General features: G+C 38.8%; 2 protein-coding genes across 4 annotated transcripts in view; one reads left to right on the top strand and one right to left on the bottom strand.

Annotated features, from left to right (window-relative positions):
- Positions 1-17,367: 17,367 nt before the first annotated feature.
- The window catches only part of LOC135713497 (atrial natriuretic peptide receptor 1), a 292,939-nt gene continuing 283,883 nt past the window's right edge, over positions 17,368-26,423 (bottom strand). For all 3 annotated transcript variants that reach the window (XM_065236626.1, XM_065236625.1, XM_065236624.1), the window contains 6 exons: positions 22,167-22,322; positions 21,144-21,318; positions 20,908-21,057; positions 20,633-20,825; positions 18,451-18,625; positions 17,368-18,388 (listed from right to left, as the gene is read on the bottom strand). In XM_065236626.1, the coding sequence (XP_065092698.1) occupies positions 17,850-18,388; positions 18,451-18,625; positions 20,633-20,825; positions 20,908-21,057; positions 21,144-21,318; positions 22,167-22,322 (1,388 nt within the window). In that variant the 3' untranslated portion in view covers positions 17,368-17,849. The remainder of the gene's footprint in view (positions 18,389-18,450; positions 18,626-20,632; positions 20,826-20,907; positions 21,058-21,143; positions 21,319-22,166; positions 22,323-26,423) is intronic.
- LOC135713500 (uncharacterized) lies at positions 21,356-22,158 on the top strand. Its single transcript, XM_065236630.1, has 2 exons — positions 21,356-21,871; positions 21,926-22,158. The coding sequence occupies exons 1-2, from the start codon at positions 21,463-21,465 to the stop codon at positions 22,144-22,146; spliced, it is 630 nt and encodes a 209-aa protein (XP_065092702.1). The 5' UTR covers positions 21,356-21,462; the 3' UTR covers positions 22,147-22,158.

The raw sequence follows: 26,423 nt of genomic DNA, 5'->3' as shown, positions 1-26,423 counted from the left end.
ATGTAGAGCTGTCGTGTGTTTGAAGATCGTCTTTGCGGATCAAAGGGTGTTTGAGTGTGTTGGTGAAGGCGAGCGCTGCTAGTTTTCAGAACTCTCGCCGAGATGGCGTTGTTTTGACAGTTCTTGACAAGGCGCGCATCATTTTGGACAAAATTACAGTCAGGTTTGCAGCGTGACTGATGCGTGACCTGGCGTAACGATTCAATTCGAATTTTCAACATGGCAGTCCTCGAGGGACTCATAGATTCACCTCGAAGAAGTGATATAGACGAGTGCACGGATGGATTTGAGTTCACTCACTCGACAAAAAGTGACACAACAGAGGGCCCTGTTTACTAAAAATGAACACATATGTCTATTTATTACGAGATTTATTATGCCAAAAAAGGTTCTACATTACTGTAACTGGCGGGTACTAATTTTGATAGACATGATTGTAGTACCGTTGTGGGAGTACTCCTTTCATCCGGTACCGCAATCGCAGTACTAGATTAAAAAAGTATAACCAACGCTACTACAACGATGTCTGTCAACGGTATACCCATTAATGGGTAAACATGTCTAATTACTATAATGAAGCAGTCAAATGATGGGTGAATGTCAATTTCAAACAATGGGTTCTTTTTACACATTTCTCAGATCTCTTTAGACGATAATATTGAGTACTTTTTTACTCATGTGTGAAAAGCATGGATATTGGGTTAAATGCATTTTCGTAATCTTCATTAAAAATGGAATCGGAATACATACACAATTTCATCAATTTCGGTACACATGAACCACCTGGAACTATTTTAAATAATTACAATTACATTAGCTAAAATCACCATCTTAGCGCTTCTCATTGGAACTTTGTATGGGAGTGAGCTGTTAATTTGTTAGTTCAGTGTCAAGCAGTGAAGTTATTATTTTGTTAATCTTGATTCAAAAATCGAGATGCCTGTCTATGGGAACGAAAAAAAAAATCGATGTACTCAGAAAACGAAGCTCTTTCAGATGATGAATATTTTAAGTAGATTTTGAGGGGAGTTTCTAGGAGACAATTCTTAGTATTCTAAGGGAATTCTAAGGATAGTTCAAAATAAATTCTTGGCCAATGAGAGTTTTAGTGGATTGCCGGCGAAGCAGTAAAGTTGAAGTGGTTTTCTTGGTGTTAAATTTTGTTCACCAAGAGTTTTGTGTAGCAGTTGTTTTTGATTTTGTGTATTCGATTGTGTGTTATTTTGCTAAGCTTCGAAGAACACAAGTAAGTAAATACAGTGAATATGTTTTACCCAGGAAGCTTTCGTTCTAAAATCATGAAATACAAGTGTTAAATTTTTGTATTAATAATATGAGAATGTATGTGTAAACCAATGATGATGATTGAAGAATATTTCAAAAAGAAGACGAATACAAATTTAATTACCCTTTGTAGAACCATAAAGAAAAAAAAAATAGTGTTTAGATGTGTTGATTTTATAATCAAAAATCCAGAATTTTGAAAAAAAAGAAGATAATTGAAAAATAAATGCCAATATTACATTGGAGAGAATCTTTAGAGTGTTCAACTGAAAAATCCTAGAATGTTATGAATAAAATTTCTGCAGAGGAATTTTAGAAAGAATCCCAAAATGTATCTAGAGAATTTTGAAAAGAACTCTGAAGAAATCGATCGTTGGAATCGCTTCGGCTGCTAACATTTCTACTTCATTTCGAGTTTCGCCTATCACCGTTAGATTAAAGGCTGGCGCACAATACACGGATAGAAATCCCCTTATACCTTTTGGCAAATTTTTATTGTTGATTATTCATAAAAAGTATAAGTCAACTAATAACCAGACGCCTTGCAAAAAGTTAATGAAGATCATGTGTCAATTAAAATTTATAAGTTGCAACACATACCGTTTATGCATTCTTATAGTACCTATGTGGTTTGCTTTATGGAATGTATAAGGCTGATGTTTTGGCAAAAATGTATAAATGAAACACTTGAATAAATTAATTAATTTTCGTTTCGTGTAGATACGTTTTCAGGTTTTTTTGACAGTTAGCTCATGCATTATCTGTCAAAAAACCCGAAAACGTATCTATTGCGCGCCAGCCTTTAATCTTTCAGTACTCGCGCCGTTGTACAAAATACAACACGAAAAAAAGAACTAACTAGCTTTGGAACTCACTCAACGAGAAACTAAACATGTTTCATGAAATTCAATACCCATGACAAATAGACCAATAAGTGGGGAATATTTTGAAGGAAGTTAGGTTTCAAGAAGTTTCTCAACAAAGATATTTTTTTAGTGAATTTTAACTACTGGAACAGGTTTTAAAATATGAAAAATTACACGTTTAACTGTCTTAAATTAAATTAATTATGGCTGAAATTTACACGTTCATGTAAATTTATATCGTTGTTCGTTGAAAAATCAATTTCAATTCAACTTTTGACATCCATGTAAAACCACGCATGTATGTTAAAATTCAATGAAAATGAATGTGTTATTAAATACTTTCATGTAAAATTAATATTTTTTGTTGTATGTTTCACCTAAGGGCAGAAAATACATCAATCTGACAAATGTAAATCAACGAAAATTTTGCTGTGAATGTGAAAATAACATACTGTTGTATTTTAAACAATGCACAAGTGCTCGTGTTGAACAAGTTCGCGCGAGTACTGAAAGGCTAAGACGCTGTCATCAGCAAAACCTACAATTTCGGCACCATAGCGTTTGACCAAGGTTGGAGCCTTGTGACCCCTACGGTGATCCTAAAGGCCCAAACGCAATGTGGGCGGAAGCGGAACGGAAACGGAAAGTTTGACAGCTGTCACAAATGACATCAAGCTGCCTAACCGAAGTCGATTTGGTTCTAACTTGTTTTCAATCCGACAAATAGGCTTACTAACATCGGGCTTTTCCGCTGCCGCTGCCGTTCCGCTTCCGCTGTCATTGCGCTTAGGCCTTAAGAATCGTCCGCTGTCTCATGTTTGCATAATCGAGAATCCGGTCTTAAAGTAGCTTTTCAGAATACTGCATGCATAGGTAGACAGGAACCCTCATTCTACTTCTTACTTTGTCAGCCTGTTTACGATAATCTTTCCCATTAGCTTTCCAAGTGTTTCCAGTACACATATAGGCCAAAAGGATGATTGATCTCTTTGAAACTTTCTTGGTTTCATAAAAAAAAAACTATCAACAATACTTATTTATGTACATATCTTCCATCGGTCTGAGAAATGACTTTCATCTTAATGTAATTAAAGCAGTAGTTGATGGAATTAATTTAATTACAGCTGTTGCTTGCGTCGAAGTTAAAGCATAGAGGTAACTCTAAGACCAGATGGTCCCGAAGAAACGTGCTCAACTTTTTGGCTCAGCTCTGTTACTATCTTCGGTCCCAAGCTAATCGATGCACCCCTGGAAACATAGGAAAATCCATGAACCCCTCATTTTATCTGTCAAACTTTCATAAAGAATCAAAACAAACATAGTGTAGTACTAGAATTTCGACTAGAATGGGATACGTTAATCGATTTGCTTGGGACCAATAGGCTAGTCAAGTAGTGAGCCAATTTCAAATCGATAGTTTCGTATTGATTGTTGGTTAAAGGTTATTGTGTGTCCCTAGTGTGTTAACCTACTTTACTTCAAAATGGGTGAAATTGTACTCATTAATGGGTACTATAATGTTAGAGTGCAGAGAACAAGAGCTGAAGCAAACAGAGAGGAGCGCAGGGTGGTGTTCCAAGAGGCCAGGGCTCAGCTAGGTGGCATCCCTATATTGTTTGCCTTGCCTTGAAAAGAGCTAACATCGCTGCGGGCCCGCGAATTGTGGGCCCCACTGACAGCTCATAATTTGTAAACAAATAGAAGATTCAAGCCAGAATTTCAAAAAAGGCGTGACTAATATTATGGATATTCTTAATATTTTTGCTTACATTTTGTGAAAAATAAACTTAGGACTCATAAAATATTATTTTCTGATTTTCTACCACGAAGTCAACCATTTATATGGCATAAAAGGGAAAATAATTTCATTTGATAAAAATAAGACAATTCAGTCACGCCATTTTTGCAGTTCACACTGGAATTGTGACGTTCCAGATGTTGGTTTCAATAACATGGCGGCATGTCACCCAGCTGCCAGGGCTGCACTAAAACGAAAGATAAAGCTGAGCAAGTCAAACAGTTTCAAGGAGCTGTGCCGCGATGCCGATACCAACCTCTGGGGCAACGCATACCCAAGCTGAAAGTCATCGTGGAGGGACTTTTCCCATAGCATGACCTAACAACCTGGCCACCTACACCATATGACGAGGAAGATGGAGACAACGTTGAACAAGTCTCGAACGAGGAACTCCTAGCAGCAGCGAAAGGGTTGAAGGCGAAGAAAGCTCTTTTTTTTTTTTTTTTTTTTTTTTTTTTATTATAGTCACTTTAACACTCTTGGGTCATTCGTGACTTGTCCGGGGGTGAGATTAGAACTCGTGGCTTTGGCGTGAAAGGTATGGATGCTAACCACTACGCCGGGGTCGCCCCCGCGAAGAAAGCTTCCAAACAGAAGTGGAGAGGAAATCGATACTGCGCCGTGACTACGATTGATGTGAAGAATGCATTCAATAGCGCCAGCTGGGAGGCCATCGCCAAGGCGCTCCATAGAATGAGGGTTCCAGACTACCTCTGCAGTATTCTAAGTAGTTACTTCCATAACAGGGCCCTGCAGGGTTACTTCCAATCACTTGCTATAAAAAAAATTGTGCATGAGAGTGGGATTCAATTTAAATATGATATATTTTCCAGATTCACCAAGAATTCGAACTGATGTTTCCTGATACAGATGTTAAACCTGTCAATATTGCTTTCAGTGCGTCACAATCAGCGATTTAACTATTCGTGAGCGCTCACGCAGAGTTGACGCTCGCGAATCATAAGATGGCCGTTTGTGACGCTCTGAAAGCGAAATGGATAGGTTTTATGAGTCAAACACATCCTTTACACCCTTTTCTTGTTACTTACAAGTACAGCATATCATTATATCATCTAATGATCTCATAATTTAGAAAACCATTGTTTTATAGCAAGTGAGTGGAAGCAACCCTGGGGTCCTGGTCTACGAGACAGACACGGGGCAGAAATCGCTTAGAATTACGGCGGGATTTCCACAAGGCTCCATTCTAGGTTCCACACTGTGGAACGGAATGTACAATGGGGTGCTGACGCTCAAGCTACCCAAAGGAGTTGAGATAGTTGGCTTTGCGGACGATGTCGTCTTGACGGTAACAGGTGAGACCCTGGAAGAAGTGGAAATGCCGGCGGCCGAGGCGATAGATAGTACGATTGGTAGCTGGATGCAAGGAGTGAAGCTGCAGATATCCCACCACAAAACAGAACTGATGTTGGTACACGCAAACCAAAAATCTATTACAATGAATGTTAGTTCCGTTTCCTATCATACTCTGTTCATGAACATCGCAGCGAATGTTAGAAATTGACCATGCAAGCGATGTAATGGTTTTTTGTCTTTTTTATTTCGTGTTCTATCTACCCTTTCGACTATACCAGTAAGCTTGTAGAACGACGTACATTGTAGAACATTGTAGAACGACGCACACACTTGCCTCAAATCTCTCCAACAGAAAAAGCATACGAAGTCGAGTATGCGAGAAAATGAGCGCTTCATGTTTGCTTTTAGGCTATCCATATTCAGAAGCATGGAGAGAGCAGTGGAGAAAGCACAGGTCTGATAATCGCAACGTTCGTGGTTCGAGTCCAGCCGGCAGTCTGTTTCCAATTTTTTTTCGACATAACTAATTTACCTCACTAATACACTCTACATTTTTCGGTCTCCAATTTTCTTGCATTGGACCGCAGCTAGGTATATCGCATCCTCGGTTCATGCGGTTTCCACTAACATCCTCTGATGATGAATCCCACATAATTGTAAGCGAATCTTACATCCCCCGGTTGGGTGCAGAATCATGCCGAACAATTCTGGTCTAAGCAGCAGCAAGAGGCGTATTCTGGCTAGTGTGTCTTCATCGATACTAAGGTACGGAGGTGAAGCCTGGATTGAAGCGCTGAACACGAAGCAGAACCAAAGGAAACTGAGCAGTACGTTTCGGCTCATGGCCATCCGAGTCGTGAGTGCGTACAGAACCATTTCGATGGAGGCAGTATGCGTTATCGCAGGTATGATCCATATCGGCATCACCTTGGTACAGGACAACGAGTGCTATACACGCAAACCAAAAATCTATTGCAATGAATGTTAGTTCCGTTTCCTATCATCCTCTAATGTTAGAAATTGACCATACAGGCGATGTAATGGTTTTTTGTCTTTTTTTATTTCGTGTTCTATCTACGCTTTCGACTATACCAGTAAGCTTGTAGAACGACGTACATTGTAGAACGACGCACACACTTGCCTCGAATCTCTCCAACAGAAAAAGCATACGAAGTCGAGTATGCGAGAAAATGAGCGCTTCATGTTTGCTTTTAGGCTAACCATATTCAGAAGCATGGAGAGAGCAGTGGAGAAAGCACAGGTCTGATAATCGCAACGTTCGTGGGTCGAGTTCAGTCAGCAATCTGATTCCTATATTTTTCGACATAACTAATTTACCTCACTAATACACTCTACATTTTTCGGTCTCCAATTTTCTTGCATTGGACCGCAGCTAGGTATATCGCATCCTCGGTTCATGCGGTTTCCACTAACATCCTCTGATGATGAATCCCACATAATTGTAAGAGAATCTTACATCCCCTGGTTGGGTGTATGACGAGAGAAACCAGAGGGGTACGAAAAATGGTTTGAACGGTGTCGATGGCTAAGTGGCAACAGGAGTGGGATGCAGCAGAGAACGGTAGATGGACACACACACTTCGATGAACAACTTGCGAGTTTTATGTCTGTTTGTCTGTGCTAATCCGCACACGCAAATTCTTGGCACAGAATGTTTTATGTACACTCAAAAATATTACTAAACTTAGAAAGATTAAAATTTAATCATTTTATGGTTAAGCAATATTTATACATTGGTCTGATTACTTTTCACTTTCAAAATTATACTTAGTTTGAATAAAGATGAAAAATTCGTCCAGTGTATACCAAGGTTCATATAGAAATTGCGCAGTTTTCACGGCAAATTAAAACGTCAAAACAAATTCCAAAGGCACCCGGCTCGCATCGTAGCCCGTTTTTTCGCGTCTCGCGTCGTTTTGTCGGGTTGTTTCTCGCGGTCGTTTTGTTAAAATATTGTATTTGTGAATGTCAAAGAAAAATAAATAGGCTACAGGTATGTATTCGGTAAAATAACATCATTAATATGATGTAATTAGTAATGCATCTATTTTCAGGATGAACAAAGTGTTTGAAGAGCTGGGGGAGGAAGTTTCGGGTGAATTGGTGGGTAAGTAAGTATCTGCTCAAAATGAAAGACACCATGAAGATGTTGAAAAGGCTGGATGTTGTACATACTAAAGACTGAACATTTAGCATTAGACAATACACAACACCCAGTAGACCAGTAGGGAAGTATCCGGGTTGCGCAAAGTTCCTCCGGCTGAAACGGGCATCGAACCCTCGCTTCGTGGCACTTACTGCATGGTTATAAGTATGGAATCGCTTAGAAAAGCATTGCAACACTCAGTCGAATATTGCATCACCCCAAAAGTTAAGCACCACTTTGACCTTCACCTATCTCAAAAACCTGATTTTCTGCAAAGGTGATGTCCTGGCAAGGTTATTCAGAAGAACCTTCTGATCAACTTTGCTGAAAACATCACCTTTGCAGGTAATCAGGTTTTCGACGTAGGAGAAGGTCAAAGTGATGCTAAACTTTTGGGGTGATGCAATTTCCTACTGAGTATTGCAATACTTTTCTAAGCGATTCCATACTTATGACTGGTAGTGTAGGGTAAATAACGGATTCGGCGATACCTTTACCAACTATCCCAGGTTGATGCCTTGTTCACACTACAGAGTTATAACATGTTATAGCGCTATCTTGATGGTGATTTCTGTGTTGCAATTATTTGACAACCGTTATAACATGTTATAACTCTGTAGTCTGAACAAGGCATGAGAGTGGGATTCAATTTAAATATGATATATTTTCCAGATTCACCAAGAATTCGAACTGATGTTTCCTGATACAGATGCTGTACAGCCGTTCTCTTCAATTGTTCCACTATGTCTGATGTTGAACCATTCTTACAATGAAATTGCTTGCGGTAAGCCAAACTATTTTTTTTTGCTCTACTTGATTTTTTAATTTTTTTTTATTATTTTTAGTTGGTATCCAAGCACTGTTGAGCATCATGGCAGAATTAACTCAACAAGGGTACGTCCGAAAAGCTAATCCGACAAACTTATCTCCATTGGAAGATTGGGCATCGGTTTTCGTTCGGTGGAAACAAGAAACCGAAGATCTGGATAGATCGGGGCACACATTTGATGTTGGATATCCCTACCTTTATTGTGATACTTTTGCGTATGCACAAGGACCATACTACCGGTACCATGCGGTACTGATTTCTTTGAAGCGATTGATTTAATGTTCAAATCGTACAAAGTATTCAATTTCTCCGTTCCCGGCAAGGCCAAGAAAGCAATAGAATTTCTTGAAATATCAATTTACAAGTTGAAGAAGTATAGTCGTTTGAGCAGCATAAATAAGCTGAGTGATAAAATTGTTAAGGCATCGTTGAGTTTTGTGCAGTCAGATTGATTTGTTATTTGTTGTATTCAGATCGTTACCCAGCAGCCATAGTCCATCACCACCCCAAGCACAGCAGCAGATCACAAATCAATAAAGTAAAAAAATATAATTATAGTAACTATCATTTCCGAATCGTTTCTTTACATCTCTAATAGAGATTAAAAAAAGAAAAAGAAAACTTTTGTTTACCTTTTTTCAACATCAGTTACTTCAGCAATCAAAAAACGCACCCTGACCAATAAACAGACTTTATACATCATTCTAATATTCCCACTTTATACATTTGAGTGCATAAAGCATTTTTATACTAAGCATATACTCTATCCCTTTAGTCCACGTTATGGGAGAATCGGGAGAGTTGCGATTTAGCGTAGCTTTTATACTATTAAGATTTGAATTTTTTTTGAGTGTAGTTCCCAGAAAGTATTTGAGTATTTCATTCCTTTATTTAACGTCGGTCTCTGTTCCGCAATCTAGTGCCAATCACCGACGGACATCGATTGCCATCCATTAACGGCAATCGAATGTGCAGGATGGCAACTTCCACACCTGCGTAGGATATCGCACCCATTCAACACACGCATGGGCCGGGACCAACGGCTTTACTTCCCTTCCGAAGGAAGACGTGACCAGAGAATTTTATGCCTTAGAAAAATCCCACCGACCTCGGCTGGGATTGAACCCAGACCCATTGGGGTGAGAAAGTAGTCACGCTTACCACTACACCACCGGCGCCAGCAATTATTTGAGTATTTGAAACCCTTAAAACTCCTCGTAAAATCTCAGAACTTCCAAGGCCTTATCATTTCCCTGTACCAATTAATGTTTAAGTACTCGTATCCGAATGAGCCTATCTGAAGTCTTCTTAATAGTTCTGAAGTTCGCAGATCCTCTCTTAATCACTTCTAAGTAGTGCTGCACCGAAGGAATCAAGTTCTACATACTGCATCACATCCAAACTTCTATCATCTAGGTTCTTAGTGTGGAGGTGGAATCGCCAACTGGAAATGTCCGGTTCATCGCTGTTTACTGTCCTCAGCAGTGTGCCACCAACAACGGATTGACAAAAAAAGAACGACCTGACCGCCATGACTCGTACTAGCTCCCGATTCATCTTTGGGGGCGACCTGAATACCCGCCATGAAGCTTGGCTGAACTACCAGAGGAACCGGAATGGATGTCTACTATTCTATCAAGCACAACACTGCAGTTTTCGGACGAACTAACTTTCATCTCTCCGGCGGGTAATCCCTCCACCCTGGACTTTTTTCCTACCAAACATCGGACTAACCAAGCCGAAAGCGTACAATGATCTCAGCTCCAACCACCAATCGGTGCCAACATGGTTCCTGCTAGAAGCTGTCTGCGTAAAGACTACCACCATGTCAACCGGGTGCAGATTACATCAACTGGACGTTGGAAGGACTCATTTCACACGTTAAAGCTGTCTTTTGAACAGTTATCTAAAGAATTTATTTTTATGAATTTACAAACTATGTAGGGTAAATGGCTCTAATGTTGGCTTGTGGATCTTAGATTGGGCCCATCGCTAAAAATCCCCTATTTATGAATTTTATCATGATGATCGCGTCATCTGGACGGTATTAATGGATATTTTTGGTTGCTAATGAAAGTTTGCCCAAATTAGGGACAGTTTGGTCGACATTAGAGCCATCTCCCCTATCTTGATGACATTTGTAACGGATTCTATTGTATGGGTAGCTGTCATACCCTGTCCAAGGATGAGGGGCTTGATGATTATTTGTCAAGTGTCGCTATGATTTTTTTTTTTTTGCAATTTGATAAAATTGTAGTTTTTCTCCAGTTCATTGATTTGAAAGGTTCATGCGAGTTAATTTCACGGAGCCGTAAATTGTAGTTTTATCATAATTTTAATATTAGCATAAAATAAAATAGTAATTTTAAATTCGCTTTTGTAATGCTAAGGTAAATAGTTTGCTTTGAGTGTAAAGTTAATTTATAAGAAAGTTCTAACAGTTTTTTTTTGCACTTCGAAACTTGACGGGTCATACCTCTAACATAGTAGCAGTGACAGTGTCGCATGTCCTAACAACAACTGCCTGCGACTAGTGTTCGAGGGGCCGACAGGGCTGAATACGGGTCAATACTAACAAAACTCTAACACTAACATGACCCCGAAACTAACGTTCATCCATTGCACTAATAGTTATAATGTAGTTGTACTTTCCTAATAACCCATCTATCACAGACAAACAGATATAACTCTCGGTTGGATAGGTTGTTCATCGAATACGCATTTGACGGTCAATTCGAGTGTTTTTGGTTGGTGGTGCCGCCACCTGTGGCGCGCACGGTCTATTTCCTTTCGTTTGACGTCTGCACACTAGCGCCATCTGTACAGCGTACTATCCATCACATGATACTCAACAGATGGCGGTAGTGTTTTAGTGACTATGTTTTGTGGATAAAAATATTAAATGTGTTATTTCTGTTTGTCTGTGCATCTATGTTTCTTTTTCGTTGTGTGTGTGTGTGTGTGGGGGGGTGGGGGGTTAATGTAACCAATACTAATACCTTTCTTTCTGTTCTTTTATTCGTTTTCTATATCCCTTCACCATCACCCCTTATCCCATCATTTTGACGAGAGATGACTTACTTGCATGGTGCATGCCCAAGTCGTACTACAGGATAATATGCTGAGCGTGGTTCTATCACAAATTGATAGAACTGAGGAATAATGAGGTAAATTCTACACAGTATTTTAAAGGAGCCAACTCTAAGCAGGTAATAATAGCTAAGCAGGTAAGAATGAATTTATTTATTTTAAATACAGTAATGACCCGATTTTGTCAGCCCCTCCGCGCTTCAGACTTTTTTCTTTCAATAATTTCACATAATCATAAATCTAAATTTTTCTCATTCGTCATCCGTCATTTAAGAGGGATATTTAAAGTATACTTTGGTGCAATAGGTTCAAGAAGATTGCTGAAAAAGGGCATGGGTTTTGTAGAACATTGGAAAACATTTTCAAAAAAGGGGGCTGACAAAATCGGGACATTACTGTATTCCATTTACATTTACATGATTTATCACATATTTCCGGAGAGCTTCGAGGTAGGAGCGTAGTTGCTTTTGTAGATGGGCACGTCATTTGTCGGTTTCTCGCGAATTGGGGCTCAGTCTGGAAAAACTGATAACACAAACAGGTAGAAGAATAGTTCCTCTATGATTTGTTATAGTTTGTTTGCAGGATTGTTCTTTTGTTTGCGGGAGACCGACGATTGACGTGTTTGTTTGCAGGGGCGATTGCGCCCGGATCTCGGGGTTCTCCGGATTTATGGTCGTAATCTAATACACACAGTTGATCACAATACGAGCCTAAAAGCTGCAGTGACCTAGTGAGCACCATAGCTCGAGTCGTCTGAAAGTGCCCCCATGGAGAGCCCAACCGAGATTCTAGCCTATTAAGACTGCAGTTGGTCAACTCTCGGAAAAAAAAAAATAATTCGATTGTTTACATTTCCATACTGAATAGCCATGATCAGCCGTGGACACAAACATCGTTTGTTGGTAGAGGAAACTTCCTCCACTAAGAAATAGACAATCCACGGTTTCCACGCTTTATCAATGTTCGTACCACCCAACTCGGGGGCAACTTGACAGCTCCGGTATATTTCCAGTGTACCCCGACAATTTGGTGCAGGTGGTTCTGTCAAACTCACAAATTTCAGAAGTGTTATCTTAAAAGGGCGAATGCGGAAATGATGTACAGTAAACAAAATTTAAGTTTAAAATTCATCTTATTGTCGCGCGCTCACCAAACCGTACACGCGATGTTAGTGACATAGGAACTCCAGTGATGCCAGTTAAACATTTCGCTTTGATTCTCAGTAGTATACACAATACAGTATCAGTTTATGAAACTTTTGTTTTGTGTGTACCGTATATGAGCAGTACAGAACCAAAAGCTTAAGCATATGATTTGTAAAAGAAAATAGATGATTGTAATCGAATTAATGGGAAAAAATGAGAATTGAACAAGGATACTTCGGTGATAGCATCGGTGTTTTCAACGCTATTGCTATTATCGTCGATGATGAACAAAGAAAGCATGGTTTTGCAGCGAGTAAGAGTGTACTAATTATCCGCAGCTAGTACTGCAAAGTGTACAATTTGAGGTACTAACATAAAAGAGTACAACGTTAGTACAATGGTAGTACAACGATTGTTCAACGATAGTACAACGGTGTACTTTGTACGTATGTCGAAGGCCTCTAATGAATTTAAGCTAAATATGTGATATATTGTTCAATTTGTCTAAATTTTAAATATCTTGCTAGAACGGATCTGCGACCATTACTTATGTGCAAAAATCATCAGAGCTCAATTTCAGCTAATATTCTAGAAAATTCTGATTAACAATCACTTCACCTATATGATCACTACATTTTTCAGTGTTCTTCATGGTATTTGTAGTGTCATTGTCAGTATGCCCATAACAGTGTAACTAAATAATATAGCATACAAATGTATGGACTCATCTGCTTCTTGAGGCTTCAAGTTTGGTGAGGAATAACGTTAATGATACGGACGGATGTAACATAAGATAATCACTTTAATTTATTCATTTTAGAAGCCCACTATATTTTTTGTGAGACCCTTATTTGATTTATCAAGATATTGCGATGGTTGTTTACTGCATCCTGCATACATGCTCATTAGGATTCTATTTTCAAGCCGTTCGTAATATCTTCCAACGTTGAAATATTTGTGGTGATTATTGAGTATTTTCAACTTAATTTTCGAAGTCTTGCATGTCAGAAGAATACACAAGAACACAAGAATATAGAAACACGGGAAAGTAAACTTTTGTTTATTCATATGACAAGCCTTTACCGCACCACTATGATCAACAAAAGAAATCTGTAGGCTGATTATATTCAAGACGAAAATAAAATAGAAGACAGGAAAGTATTGTTCTTGCCATTTGATTATATAAGAAAATGAACCTCCATCAATCGGTTTCAATTTGTTTGGATTATTTCATTTCACCAATAATAAACTCGCTCTAATCATATAGCATTCTTGCCTGTTGTTTGACATTCACACATGGAGCTACAGCTTACAAAAAGTTGGATTTCCATAGAGAAATGCCATTGCGGCGGTGAAGGACAATCCCTTTGTTTATGCTGTGTGGCGACATCTACTATTTGCAAGTGGGTACGTGAAACTAATGTTATCTGTCACCTTGCCGGGGACTTGGTACCACCTCTGATAGCATTGACTATGTTTCCACCTCATTTGTCAGCTAAGATCAGCAAATGACGTTCGATAGAATTATTTACATCATCGTTTTGGATGATATGCCTTATACCAATACCATATGCATTTCAATTTGGGATGATAATTATTCTACAGAGAGCATTACATATTTCAACAGAGGTCCGTTCGCTTCTCTAATCAATGAAATGTATGATGTAAATGTAAAAAACTACCCTACCGTCATCCGGTTGCAGTTATCATTTGAAGAAGCGATTTTGATGTTCCGATTTCTGTGGTTTCATTCGAATAGAGAATGATGTGGTTTCATTCGAATAGAGAATGATGTTTTGGTACAGTGTACCCGAGCAAAGTCCAGCATCAAAATGACAGCTAATTGAAATCAAGTTTTGATATGAACATCAAACTGAAATCATAATTTGATTTCAGTTTACGCAATTGACAAATTGATACCTAATTTTGTTTTCATTTTGCTGTACATTTGCTCTTCAAAAATATGTTGTTATGGATTTGTTTTCATTGCCTTAGCATACCATGAAATTGAATACTTGTTTTATTATCAACAGGAAAAATGGATATCAAATTTAGTTTTCAGTTTGCTCTCACTGATAGCAGAAATAGTTTTCAATGTGATGTCACAGAAAGATTTGTTTGCTCTCAATTTTGATATTTTAACCGTTAAAACGACCAAAACGACAGCAACCTGAGTAATCATTATCAGCGAAATCACAACATCAAATTTAGATTTCAATTTGATCTCAGACTTTGCTCGGGTAGTGGTCATGAACTTGAACTCCCTCCCCATGGACATGGAGGTTGACGGTACTGAAGCAAAGGGTTATGTTTAATTTCTTTATATTTGCAACGATGATGATTTCCTATAGTGACACATATCACCTTCTTAATGCTTCAGTATGCCTCAAACGATTAATTCTTGGTTGTTAATAGAACTTCCTTGATGAAATCGGCTGCTTCATGCAGACTGAGCAATTCTGATTATAGTATCAGATTTGTTCTGTATACAGAGGAACTGGGAGGGCTTATTAGAAACTTCTCACCAATAAAGTAATGATCTTCTATTAAATTTTGCATATCATTTTATTAATATTTTATTTTATTGAAGCATATTATTTTTTTACAGTCAATCAGCTTTAGCATACGATACAAGAGATTTAATATTGCTTGCTCGTTTTTGCGTTAAATAATCAATATTTATTTTACTTGTAATTACCTTTGAAAGTTTTTTTTTTTCAAGTTTTTTTTGTGATCTGAAAATTTTCCCAGTTTGGTTAGAAGTTTCGAAGCTAACGCATGTCCACAGGCCCAATAGAAAGATAGGCAGAAAAAATGTATCATGAAGAATAGTTGCATGCACTTGCTATAGATGAGTGATTTTCGGAGTTTTGAATTCGTTAGATGTTGTAATGGAGATTTGTGCTGTTGGATGCGTGAGGAGATTGGAGGGCGGGTGTTTGATGCATAGAGCCTGTCAATTTCGCTTTCAGAGTGTCGCAGTCAGCGGTTTTATGATTCGTGAGCGCTCGCGATTCGTAGAATCGTTGATTGTGACTGCCAGTGGATTTGACGGGTTTTGTGTGTCGGACGCTTGCTTGTTGGCCTCTTATTGTGTCTAACATGTGCAGAGTATCATTATAACGTCTAATGGTTTTGATATTCCTGGTGGCGTGAAATATATTTGTGAGAATATTTTTTTGAGATTTTAGCAGTCACGTTTTGTTTGTAGTTTATATTTTATTTATTTTATGTAATTATCGTAAATAATAGTTATTCAATAATAGATAGTTCATCCATATATTCGTACTTTGACGCGAAGTGCTGTGGATTATAAGATGCTTGATGACCCTCGAGGGATCGATTTTGCTTACTGAGCAGAAAATCATGGATTTAACCCCATGCTCTTCCACAGCACAATAAATCGCCACCATAATTTGTATATTTGATATTGAACATTAACCTCGGAAACTATTTGCATATCAAGCGAAAACGTAGTCCTGTATTGTCGCGAAGCGTTATGGTTCTGAGATGCTCGATGACCCTGGAGGGATCGTTTTTGCTTACTGAGCAGAAGATCATGGGTTTAATCCCAAGCTCTCCGTCATGACTCTTAAAATTCATGATCACTAAACGAAATGAATATGTTCTTTCGATAGCCGGCTATCGAGAGATTAAATAAACAACAAATAAACAATACATACTTTTGGTTGCATCGCCAACTTGAGGTGAATCCTAACCGAATACCCTTCCCAACCCTCCAACTCCGTAGCACTTATGAGGGTGTCGCTAAGTCGGTGGCCTCTCGTTAAGTAAGTACTACATCAACATTTCCTTCCCTATCCCTAGTTATGGTAAAGATGGGCGTCGCCGGGAATAGCGACAGTCATGCTTCTGTTACTCTTGTTTAGATTGGAACCAATGTTTACTCCTCAGCATTATTCCTGAAAGTAGTCTAACTGAGAATTTCAGAAGAGACGTGAGTGTCGCTAGTATCCAATCTACGAAGTATATCATAACAACGCTAACGCTAACGCTAACGCTAACGCTAACGCTAACGCTAACGCTAACGCTAACGCTATTGTATGGGTAGCTGTCATAATTATTTTGTTCGCCACGATGGTGATGATGGTTTTTTTTAAATGGGATTTAATAGTTATAAAAAAAGAAGTAATTTACGGATATAAAGGACTCAATTTAGCATTTGATAAACTAAAACAAAAATGGAACATTGAAGCTTATTTGGAAGCAGTATTATGATAGCACCAGATTGCGAGGTTGCTAGTATATTAGAATGCTTTGTTGATTATTCATGAACTCTTGATCGCTTGATTTTGAATATTTGAGGTGGACAAAAGGGTAAACAAAGAGGTGAACGCCTAAGCTTTTCCACATTTATATCACTGTGAGACAACTGAAAATTGTTGAGGGAATTTATATCCGTAACTGTAATCAGTTCGTTTTTGTTTGCTAATCTGGTTGAATGTTATACTTAATTATCTTAAAGGTAAATCGTACAGGGTAAGCGGGGGGACCATCATCATGGACAAAAAATGTGAAATGGCCGATCTGAAGAATCTTGAATCACCAGGAGATAACTTTTGTTGATAAATCGAAATTCCATCCATCAGACTATACATATAGCGACTATATTCACTATTTGTGGGACACTTACCACGCAATTTGGAACCGTTTGTGCTGCGTTGACGTTAAGTTGAAAAATAACGCAAATGAGCAGTTCCAGGCAACATAGCGAAAACAAAATTGAATTTTTGAATCGACCTTCTCCGATTAACATCGACTATGGTATTGGTGTATACGGGCTGTGAATGAAGGGAAGTTCAACATAATATGCTTTCTCAGACTTTATTTCATACATTTTGTTCCATACATCTTTCACATAAATTTATCTGAACCAGCAGCCTGGTTACAATCTCGCTAAGTAATTTTGATATTTACTAATTTTGCTTGCTTTAGTTTTGGCGGGTTTTGAAATGCAACTATGATGTTGATGTATTTTTGTTGCTGTCCTGACTGTGTATAAAAACTTAAAATTCGTCACTAAATTTTTAGAGCTTACATGTACTGCTAGGACTAAGAAATAGATCACAAATATGGTAAGTACATAAACTTTCGTAGGATGATCTAACATGCGTTTCATTTAGACAGATTTTGGTATATGTTTTGTGCACATTCAATATTTTTCTTCTTCCGGTCTCAACTTTCTTGCGTGAAGAGAACCACTTATTGCCTTTTTAGTTTAGCATTCCTGTGTTCCGGTGCCCTAAATAATCCTGTTGATTAGGTACTTGTTATGTGGGTTTTGCTACATGTTCTACATATGTCGGTTCTACTTTCGATGGAGTAAATATCAATTGATTTGTGTGAGCAAGGGCTGTGTCACGCTGCGTATCTGGTCTTCACCTCCAAGGCTGCGTCGGCCTTTGGAGTTTATCATGTTCTTGGTGCTGCCCGATTTGATGAAGTTGTATGAGACATTATTGAGCTTCTTGTTTGGACCGCCTCCGGCATTGTTCAGACTATACATGTTACTGTTGTTGTTATTATTAAGAATGCCGGTGGGTGGAGCACCATTCAACAGAGCCAACGGTCCACTTTCCGGTGTTGTGCCTTCGGAAAATTTGTTCGATTTGAAGCTAGTATGCAGTGGCACAGACCTCTCGCCATTTAACCAGTATGTTAGCATTTCACCCTTGCCTTTCATCGGCACCAGACCACGCTCCGTCACCTCGAATGAACCGAATGTATCCAGCAGACTTTTCGTGTTGTGACTAATATGAATTTTAAGTGGTTCTCCATTGGACTCCATTCGGGAAGCCGTATTCACAGTATCCCCAAAGAGACAGTAACGAGGCATCTTCAGTCCCACCACACCTGCGACACATGGACCTGAAAGATGGGAAATAGTTTAATTTACTTATGAAACGACAACCATTATCATCAAAACTTACCACTGTGCAAACCTATTCTCAATCTGAGCTGTTCGTTCGGTCGATGACGGATGGAGAACTTGTAAACAGCCGACAGCAGTGCCAGAGCCAGGCGAGAGATTTCTCTAGCGTGTAGATTTCCGTTGCGAACGGGCAATCCGGATACAACCATGTAAGCATCACCGATGGTTTCCACCTGTAAGGAAATTAAATATTAGTTTGCTATTAAACCTGCTATATCCAATATTGAAGACTCGGTATTTGTTTTCTGATCAACTTATTGTTCTGAGTGTAGTCTTACAAAGATTGTCTGTTTATTATCGGTAAGCGCAAGTTTTACACTTTGGACTTGTGAAGAATCATTTCACTTGTAATACATTTGTAAAACGCATGGTAGGTAGTGACGGCCAGTGCCGGACGACGCGCATGAAGCTCGAAATCCTTTGGAGAACAAAAAAGGCCGTCCGGATAGTTGATTTTAATATCAAACTTATTGTTCTGATATGAGTGAGAGGTTATTAATGAGAGGATAACCGTTGCCAGATGTAGAACACGGGTTCAAAACCTACACTGTAATCGCAAAACAGTCCCATATGGATAGAAAGTCTAGCAAAAAATGGGCCCGATAAACATAAAAATTATGAACACATTGCAGAATCTTTTCAGGCCGTGAAACATTGCCAATTCTGCTTGATTTGAATGTCTTTTTACAAAAAAAAATAATAATAATAGAATCATACTTTTCAGGGTTAACAGGGACTTTGGTCGATTTTATTCATCGACTTTCTCTTTTGATAGCCACATATTTGCGCTATTTCTGCCACATAGTTTGATAAAGAAGGTTCTCATCTAGCATCCAGAATGACACACGAATCAAGGAATGTGTTTGCAGCTGAGTTATTAACGAAAGAGAAAGTCGATGAAGAGAATCGATCAAAGTCACTTACACCCCTTTCCTTCTAACCCCCTCAATTGATAAGCCACGTTTCTCTCTTAAATAAGTCGTTAAATATGTTGCCGACAGTCTTCACGGTACAACATGTGTGTAAAGTACACGAATGTTTTGCACTCACTTGTTCTCCGCTTGCTATAAGGTTTTGCACCGTCGGGGTTAATCTCAACCGGATAACAGTTTAGTGGTACTATTTACCTGGACTTAGTCGTTTTTTTCATGGGTAGATTTTCTCGATAATTTTCAGACTGCAGTCCACGAGAAACATCCTATCACTGTGCATTTCCTCGGCATTTTGTCACGCTGCAGAACCTACATTAGGTTTCGAATATGTACAAGCCCATTTGTTCACAAGTTTGTACTGAAGTATGTACACTCAGGTCTTTTTTTACACGGGGAATATGTACTGTGTAAAAAAACCTACGAGATTTTGATTTTTCAAATGCTTAAATGTAATTATAGCACATGCTATGGTGCATATTTACATATTTAAAAAAAACTGTATTCACACCAAAAATTGTGATGTTTTTAAGTATGCCATTCAATTACTTATAGCTTAAAACGGATAATGTGATTGGAATCAAGTCGATAGGTTGTATCGTTATCGAGAAATCGTTAAAAACGTATGATCGATTTTCTCCATTGACTTTCTCTTTTGATAACCACTGCTATGCAAACAGATTTTGCCTTATTTTTACCACATAGTTTGATAAAGGAGGTACTTATCTACTGTCCAAACCGTCAAATACAAAAGGCAAATGTTTTGCAGCTGAGTTCTTAACGAATGAGAAAGTCGATCAAGAGAATCGGTCAATGCAGATAGGACCCTCTTGAAATGTTTATCTAGAATTGTATAATCGTCAATTGAATGTTTAGACAAAAAGCATACAATGAACTTTAAAACACTTGCATGTTTTAGCACCTAAGAAGAAATCACTTTAACTTAAAATAATCATTTCATGCTTCAGAGCCCTCCATATATGCTACTGATACGTCTCTTGTGGAAATCAGCCAGAATCAATCATGATTTATTAGAAAATACAATTAAAACATAAATCCTAACGAAGCAAAATAACATTTGTGAGCACCAACAACAACATTATGTTTTTCATTGAAGCTTAAGAGTGGTTTATTTCGTTACCGATACACGTATAATGCAACGAAGATGCTTGATACACTTTCGACCCCCTCCCTGTTATCTGGTTTGTCAAACATGTATAAAGATGAAAACTTTGCCCATTCGGCACTCACCTTGTAGACGTCAAAGTTTTCCACGATGGAATCGAAACAGGTGTAGAGATCGTTGAGCAGGTCTACCACCTGCATCGGTGTGCTTTGAGCGGAAATGGACGTAAAACCAACAATATCACTAAAATAAATAGTTACTTGATCATAGGTTTCGGCTATCACAGATTTGCCCAATATCAGCTGCGCTGCCACGGACCTATTACCGGTGCGGAATAACAACGAAAGTAAATCAAAATTAAATTAGTTGTAAATTTGCTTCAATACGACCGCAGACTTACCTCGGTAGCAGCTGGTACAGGAGCTCCTCACACTTGCGCTTCTCCTCGAAATAGTCTTGTGTGCGCTCTTCTACCAGTGCCTCTAGGTTATTTGCATACTGTTCCATGCGTTGTAATAAATTATCTAATATATTACCAGATTCGTTTTCTCTGTAGTGTGGTGATAGATTGGTTGGGAGGAGGATAGAATCGAATTACAAACGGAACCTTTGAGGGTGCATAGAGATTCAACTTACTTGTTGATTTTCCTAATAATTGTTTTCAGTAGATTGAAATCTGGGCGATCCAATGGGTCTTCTGCCCAGCATTTGACCATAATGTTGTTGACGTCCTCATACGAGGTTTCGTCCACCTTTGGTCGGAATGGGGGATTGTAACCATCGGGTCCATTTTTGACTAGTTTTATAATTTCTGAAATGAAAGATTTGATTTTTTATCTAGATCCTAGTAGCACGAAATAGTTTGGTTAGCAGTGTTTTGTTTATTTTGAAATGAAAAAAAGTTGTCAAAATTCACAGTGTGATGTTGTAGCTGAAGTTTTGCAATTTTATTGAAATGCCTCATGAAGATGAGGAAGAAAAGGGGCAAAAGAAAACGGTCGTGTACAAAGACCTTGACTTGCGATCCCAACATGATCGACGTCCGAAGCGTGTTGTAATATCAAAATCTCGCTATAAACTATACGATCAACCACAGAGGTCCACATTCTCGATATGTTTGGATAACATAAAGCGAGAACGGCAGTCTATCAGCTTGGCTGATGTACCAACAACAAGTAAAAAATTGGACCGTAGTTTGGAAGACTTTCAACAACCGGGGCCAAGCACCACGACATCCTTTGCACATCCGGATAGTTCGTTGATCCTCACGGGTAAGAGAAGCCTTTACTTCAAAGATGCACTGGTTGAATACAAAAGGCGACGCACGCCAGCGCCAAGACGAATCAAAATTATCAAAGTTTATGGTGAGTGATCCTTACTACGCTCACAAAGACATTATTGAAGAGTACAACTTTTAGCTCCACTCGATTGGGAAGAAGCGCTCGAGGAATCAGTAGAGAAATACAATCTTTCCAAAAATATCAATCATCCTTGGCGGCAACCTCGACTACAATGGCTGCAGCAGTTGGAACAAGAGGATGATAGTCGGCCTAGAAGGGTTCCTCGGGATCATGACGATCTGCCTACGCCATGTTGTCCTCTGTTCATGTATCCCTTTCGCAAACGTAAGAGTCTATAAATTAACACATTTTCACTTACCTTTCGGGGATTTATCATCGTCTCCGATGTAGAACGGCCCCTGTCTTGATACGATCTCCTGGATGATAATGCCGAAAGAATAGACGTCACCCTTTGGAGTACCGGCCAGTTCGTGTTGAGGATCGCGAAGAAGCTCCGGAGAGGTCCACAATAGTTCTGCGGGGAAGTGAACGAAAGTTGTGATACATTTGGAATTTTGATCATTTAGATGTGAATTATATAATGAGTCGCATCAGACTTTGAAGGTTACATGTTTAATTGGTTATTTTAATTTCGTTCTATTTCGTGGTCTCCTGAGTTTTAGGTCTAGATCTAGAAGATACTTATGCCCTAACAAGTCACATTTTCTCGGTACTGCCAAATCTAAGCATATGGCACACACCAAAAAATTCTGAATTTTATTGGCGATGTACATCTATGCATGCAAACATTCATCCATGTAAACTTCCTTTTCACGTAAACAAGCAGCTTGCAAGAAATGTTGCAAACAAAAGTGGACAGTTGCATACAGTATATGGAATATTGCATGAAATGTCTCATAAATTTAAACGATCTATAATGTAAACTTGTATGATATATGACGCTCCATTTATGTGCAAGAACTATTTGAAGAATGCTATACATAGACCATTTTTCAAGAACATTTGAAAACGCTATCTCGATGCTTTACCCTTCATATCGGTGATATTTCTCATATGGTAGTGTCTTTAAAACCGTCGAACACCTCTCAGCTGTAAGCTCGCTGATCTCATATACGTCTGTAGGTATACACGGAGCAGTTGGCCAGAAGTGAATGGTTAATAACTTTTTGCACAGAAGTCATAACGATTGGCGGTCTTGGACAAAATCGTTCTGTTCACTCTTAGTTTAAAATATGGAAAATGTTGAGCAAAGTTTGAGTTTTTTTTACAAGGAAAGTAATATTTTCTTTCCATTACATTTTCTCATCTTTACGTTAAAACTATCCTGCAAATTCAGATAGCATCTAAATTCATTTCAATTTGCTACAGTTGTTGGAGACCACAATCCAATTCCAAAGAGCAGTGCACAGCAAAAAAATAATTTTAATATCACATCAAAGTGGATGCACTACAATCATGTCGAAATTTTCATGTAATTTTTATGACCACATAAATAAACAAATGCAGTAAAAGCAGCGTAATGTCAGTTCATGCATTGTATTAATGATAATTTTGTCCTTTTTAGCAAGTAATATTACACCATATTTTCGACATGATTGTAGTGCATCCACTTTGACGTGATATCAAAATTATTTTTTTGCTGTGTGGAAACAGAGGTACCATTTCACTTGTTAAGAGTCCACGGAGCACCTAGTACTGTACCTAGCCCTACAGGCGTATACGAGATCAGCGAGCATGGAACTTAAAGGGTGTCCACGATGAAATTGCCACACTATGAAATTGCTCTAACTTTTTAACCGTTGGGTAGAATTTAATGAAAATGTGGGTGGATTTAGTTCATAGTGCATTATTTACATCCTGCAAGTTTTAAAGTCCTGTGATCAAAACTCGCGGAAATGGAGTCGAAAGAACAGCTCGTGCGTGATAAAATCTTGCGCATTCATCACGAGAACAAGGATCTCTCGCATCGTTCCATCGCTAAAACGTTGGGAATCGCGAATTCCACGGTGTCGCGAGTGATTAAGCGGTTCGAGGAACGGTTGACCACCGATCGGAAGCCCGGAAGTGAAGGAAAAAGTATTCCGTACAACACCAAAAATCACAACCGCGTAGTTGGGGCCTTCAACCGAAATCCGAACGCCTCCGTTAGGGATGTGGCTAAGAAGCTGCACCTAAGCCGAAGTTTTGTCCAGAAGGCCAAAACTAAGGCTGGGCTTCGAACGTTCAAGGTACAAAAGGCCCCTAATCGCGACGAGAAGCAGAACAAGTCCGCCAAAACCCGTGCCAGGAAGTTGTACCTCAACATGCTGACGAAAGTTGAATGCTGCATCATGGACGACGAAACATATGTGAAGGCCGACTTCAAACAGATCCCCGGCAACCTGTTTTTCACGGCCAAGGATAAGTTCAGCGTTCCGGAGCATGTCCGCACTCAGAAGATGTCCAAATTTGCGAAGAAATTCCTGGTTTGGCAAGCCATCTGCACGTGCGGGAAGCGGAGTGCACCTTTCGTGACCCAGGACACGATGAACGGACAGGTGTACATAAAAGAGTGCCTCCAGATGCGGCTGCTTCCTCTCCTGAAGGCCCACAACGTCCCAACAATCTTCTGGCCGGATTTGGCCTCATGCCACTACTCCAAGGACGTGCTGAAGTGGTATGCGGACAATAAGGTCAATTTCGTGCCGAAAATGTTCAACCCTCTCAACACTCCGGAGCTCCGCCCCATCGAGAAGTACTGGGCGATTATGAAGCAGCACCTTCTTAAACGACCTAAGGTAGTGAAGACAGTCGAGGAACTGAAGAAAGTATGGGTTTACATGCAAAAAACGGTTGATTCACAGGTTGTGCAGAATCTTATGGCCGGGGTTAAGGCCAAGGTGTGGGCATTTGCGTATGGACTGTAAATAAAATACGAGTAAAATGGTAAAATGAAGTTTAATAGTTATTTCTCAATCCCTGAAAATTTGATGGCAATCGGATGAAAACTCGAATTTTGCGAATCAATTTTGTGTGTGGCAATTTCATCGTGGACACCCTTTAGAGGTAATCGACGGTCTGCGATATGTGTAATATCGTTCGGTAAAACATTGAGATAGCGTTTCAACAATGCACAACAATCATCATATCAAGACCAACAATTGAAATGGCCTTAACTCCATTTTGTAAACATACCTTGTAAGGCCATTTTCTCGCGAACAGAAACCTTCATTCGCAAACCTAAACCACAATCGGGTAGAGGAGAATTTCCCCTACCTGTTCATTATGTTAGTTTGCCTTTGCAGACTTCGGTTCGCGAGAAAATGGCCTTACAAGGTTTGTTTACAAAATGGAGTTAAGGCCATTTCAATTGTTGGTCTTGATATCACATCATATCACATATTTGGCCTAACTAGTGAAAAATATTCCAATTGACAAAGTGGCTTTAGCGAGAAAACGTGACGTGTTAGTTTCCTCTAGACTTAAACACAAGAGACCAAAAAGTGAAATATGGTCATGTTTTTCTGTCCTAGATATTCGTGTTATTATTGTATTGAAAAGTTTGGAATTTCGAAAAAAAAGCTCAATGTCTTCCAAATCTCCCTTACTTGATCATTGAGATTCAAAATTGAGCCACAGATAAAAAAAGTAAATTTCTGACACTATGATGCACATAATTGGAGCGTCATATATCATAAAAGTTTACGTTATAGATCGTGTAATGTATGATACATTTCATGAATTATCCCTAATATTGTATACAACCATTCATATTTGTAAGCAATATATTGCAAGTTGCTTATATACATTTTTTATTCAGGTCGAGGCAGATTTCATGTGTGAGTAAGTCACTGGTCATTTTTTAGTACAATTCGCTTTGAAAGGTGCGTTTCATATTGCAACATATGTAGTGCTAAAGAGCCTGTATACAATTTGACACTTCCGAAGATCGCTGGAAGATACGATATGACGCAACATTGATACTATTTGTATTAAGCACAAGTAAATACTTCAAGAAATTAGTTAAAATAACATATTGAAAAATGTGTTAACTTTTAGCCAAAAAATTGAATGTCACATCCGTTGAGCCATTGTGAACAGTCATCCCGTTGTGTTTATATCTCAGTATTGCTAATAATGCATATTTTTTCCGGAGTCAACAAAGTAAAAGTGAATGGAGAGCACAAGAGAGTGATGCTCGTTAAGAAAATACCCGTAAAGGGGCGCTATCTATTCTCCACGCTGGTGTTACAGTTTTATAAGACGCAACTAGGAACTCAAGATCATCATACAAAGATAATGGACTTACGTCGAAATGTTATGGATCACATCAGAAATAACATGGGAGACTTTCGGGAGGCTAGCAGCACTTCTGACTGGGATAGTGAAAGTGAAGATCTATTTCCATAATGCATAGTTAGCTTATAACACAACTTTCTATAAAGGGCGTTATGATCGAAATTTGGTCAAACGTATGAATGAATGCGTGTAAATTGATTTAATTTTTTATTAAAAAAATCAAATTATTTTCCTTTTTAAGTTCAACTAGTATAACATACAGAACACATATTCAGCTAAGCTTCTGGTTGACCGAATCCGAATTGCCGGGCCTTTCGTTAAATTTCTGGCATAAGTC

Source organism: Ochlerotatus camptorhynchus, unplaced genomic scaffold (genome assembly GCF_037179485.1).
Source record: "Ochlerotatus camptorhynchus isolate MF236.1 unplaced genomic scaffold, CSIRO-AGI_Acam_v1.1 ptg000558l, whole genome shotgun sequence".
In the NCBI taxonomy this organism is placed as follows: Eukaryota; Metazoa; Arthropoda; class Insecta; order Diptera; family Culicidae; genus Ochlerotatus; species Ochlerotatus camptorhynchus.
The sequence above is the reverse complement of the archived record's forward strand: the minus strand, read 5'-3'. Positions and strand labels throughout refer to the sequence as shown.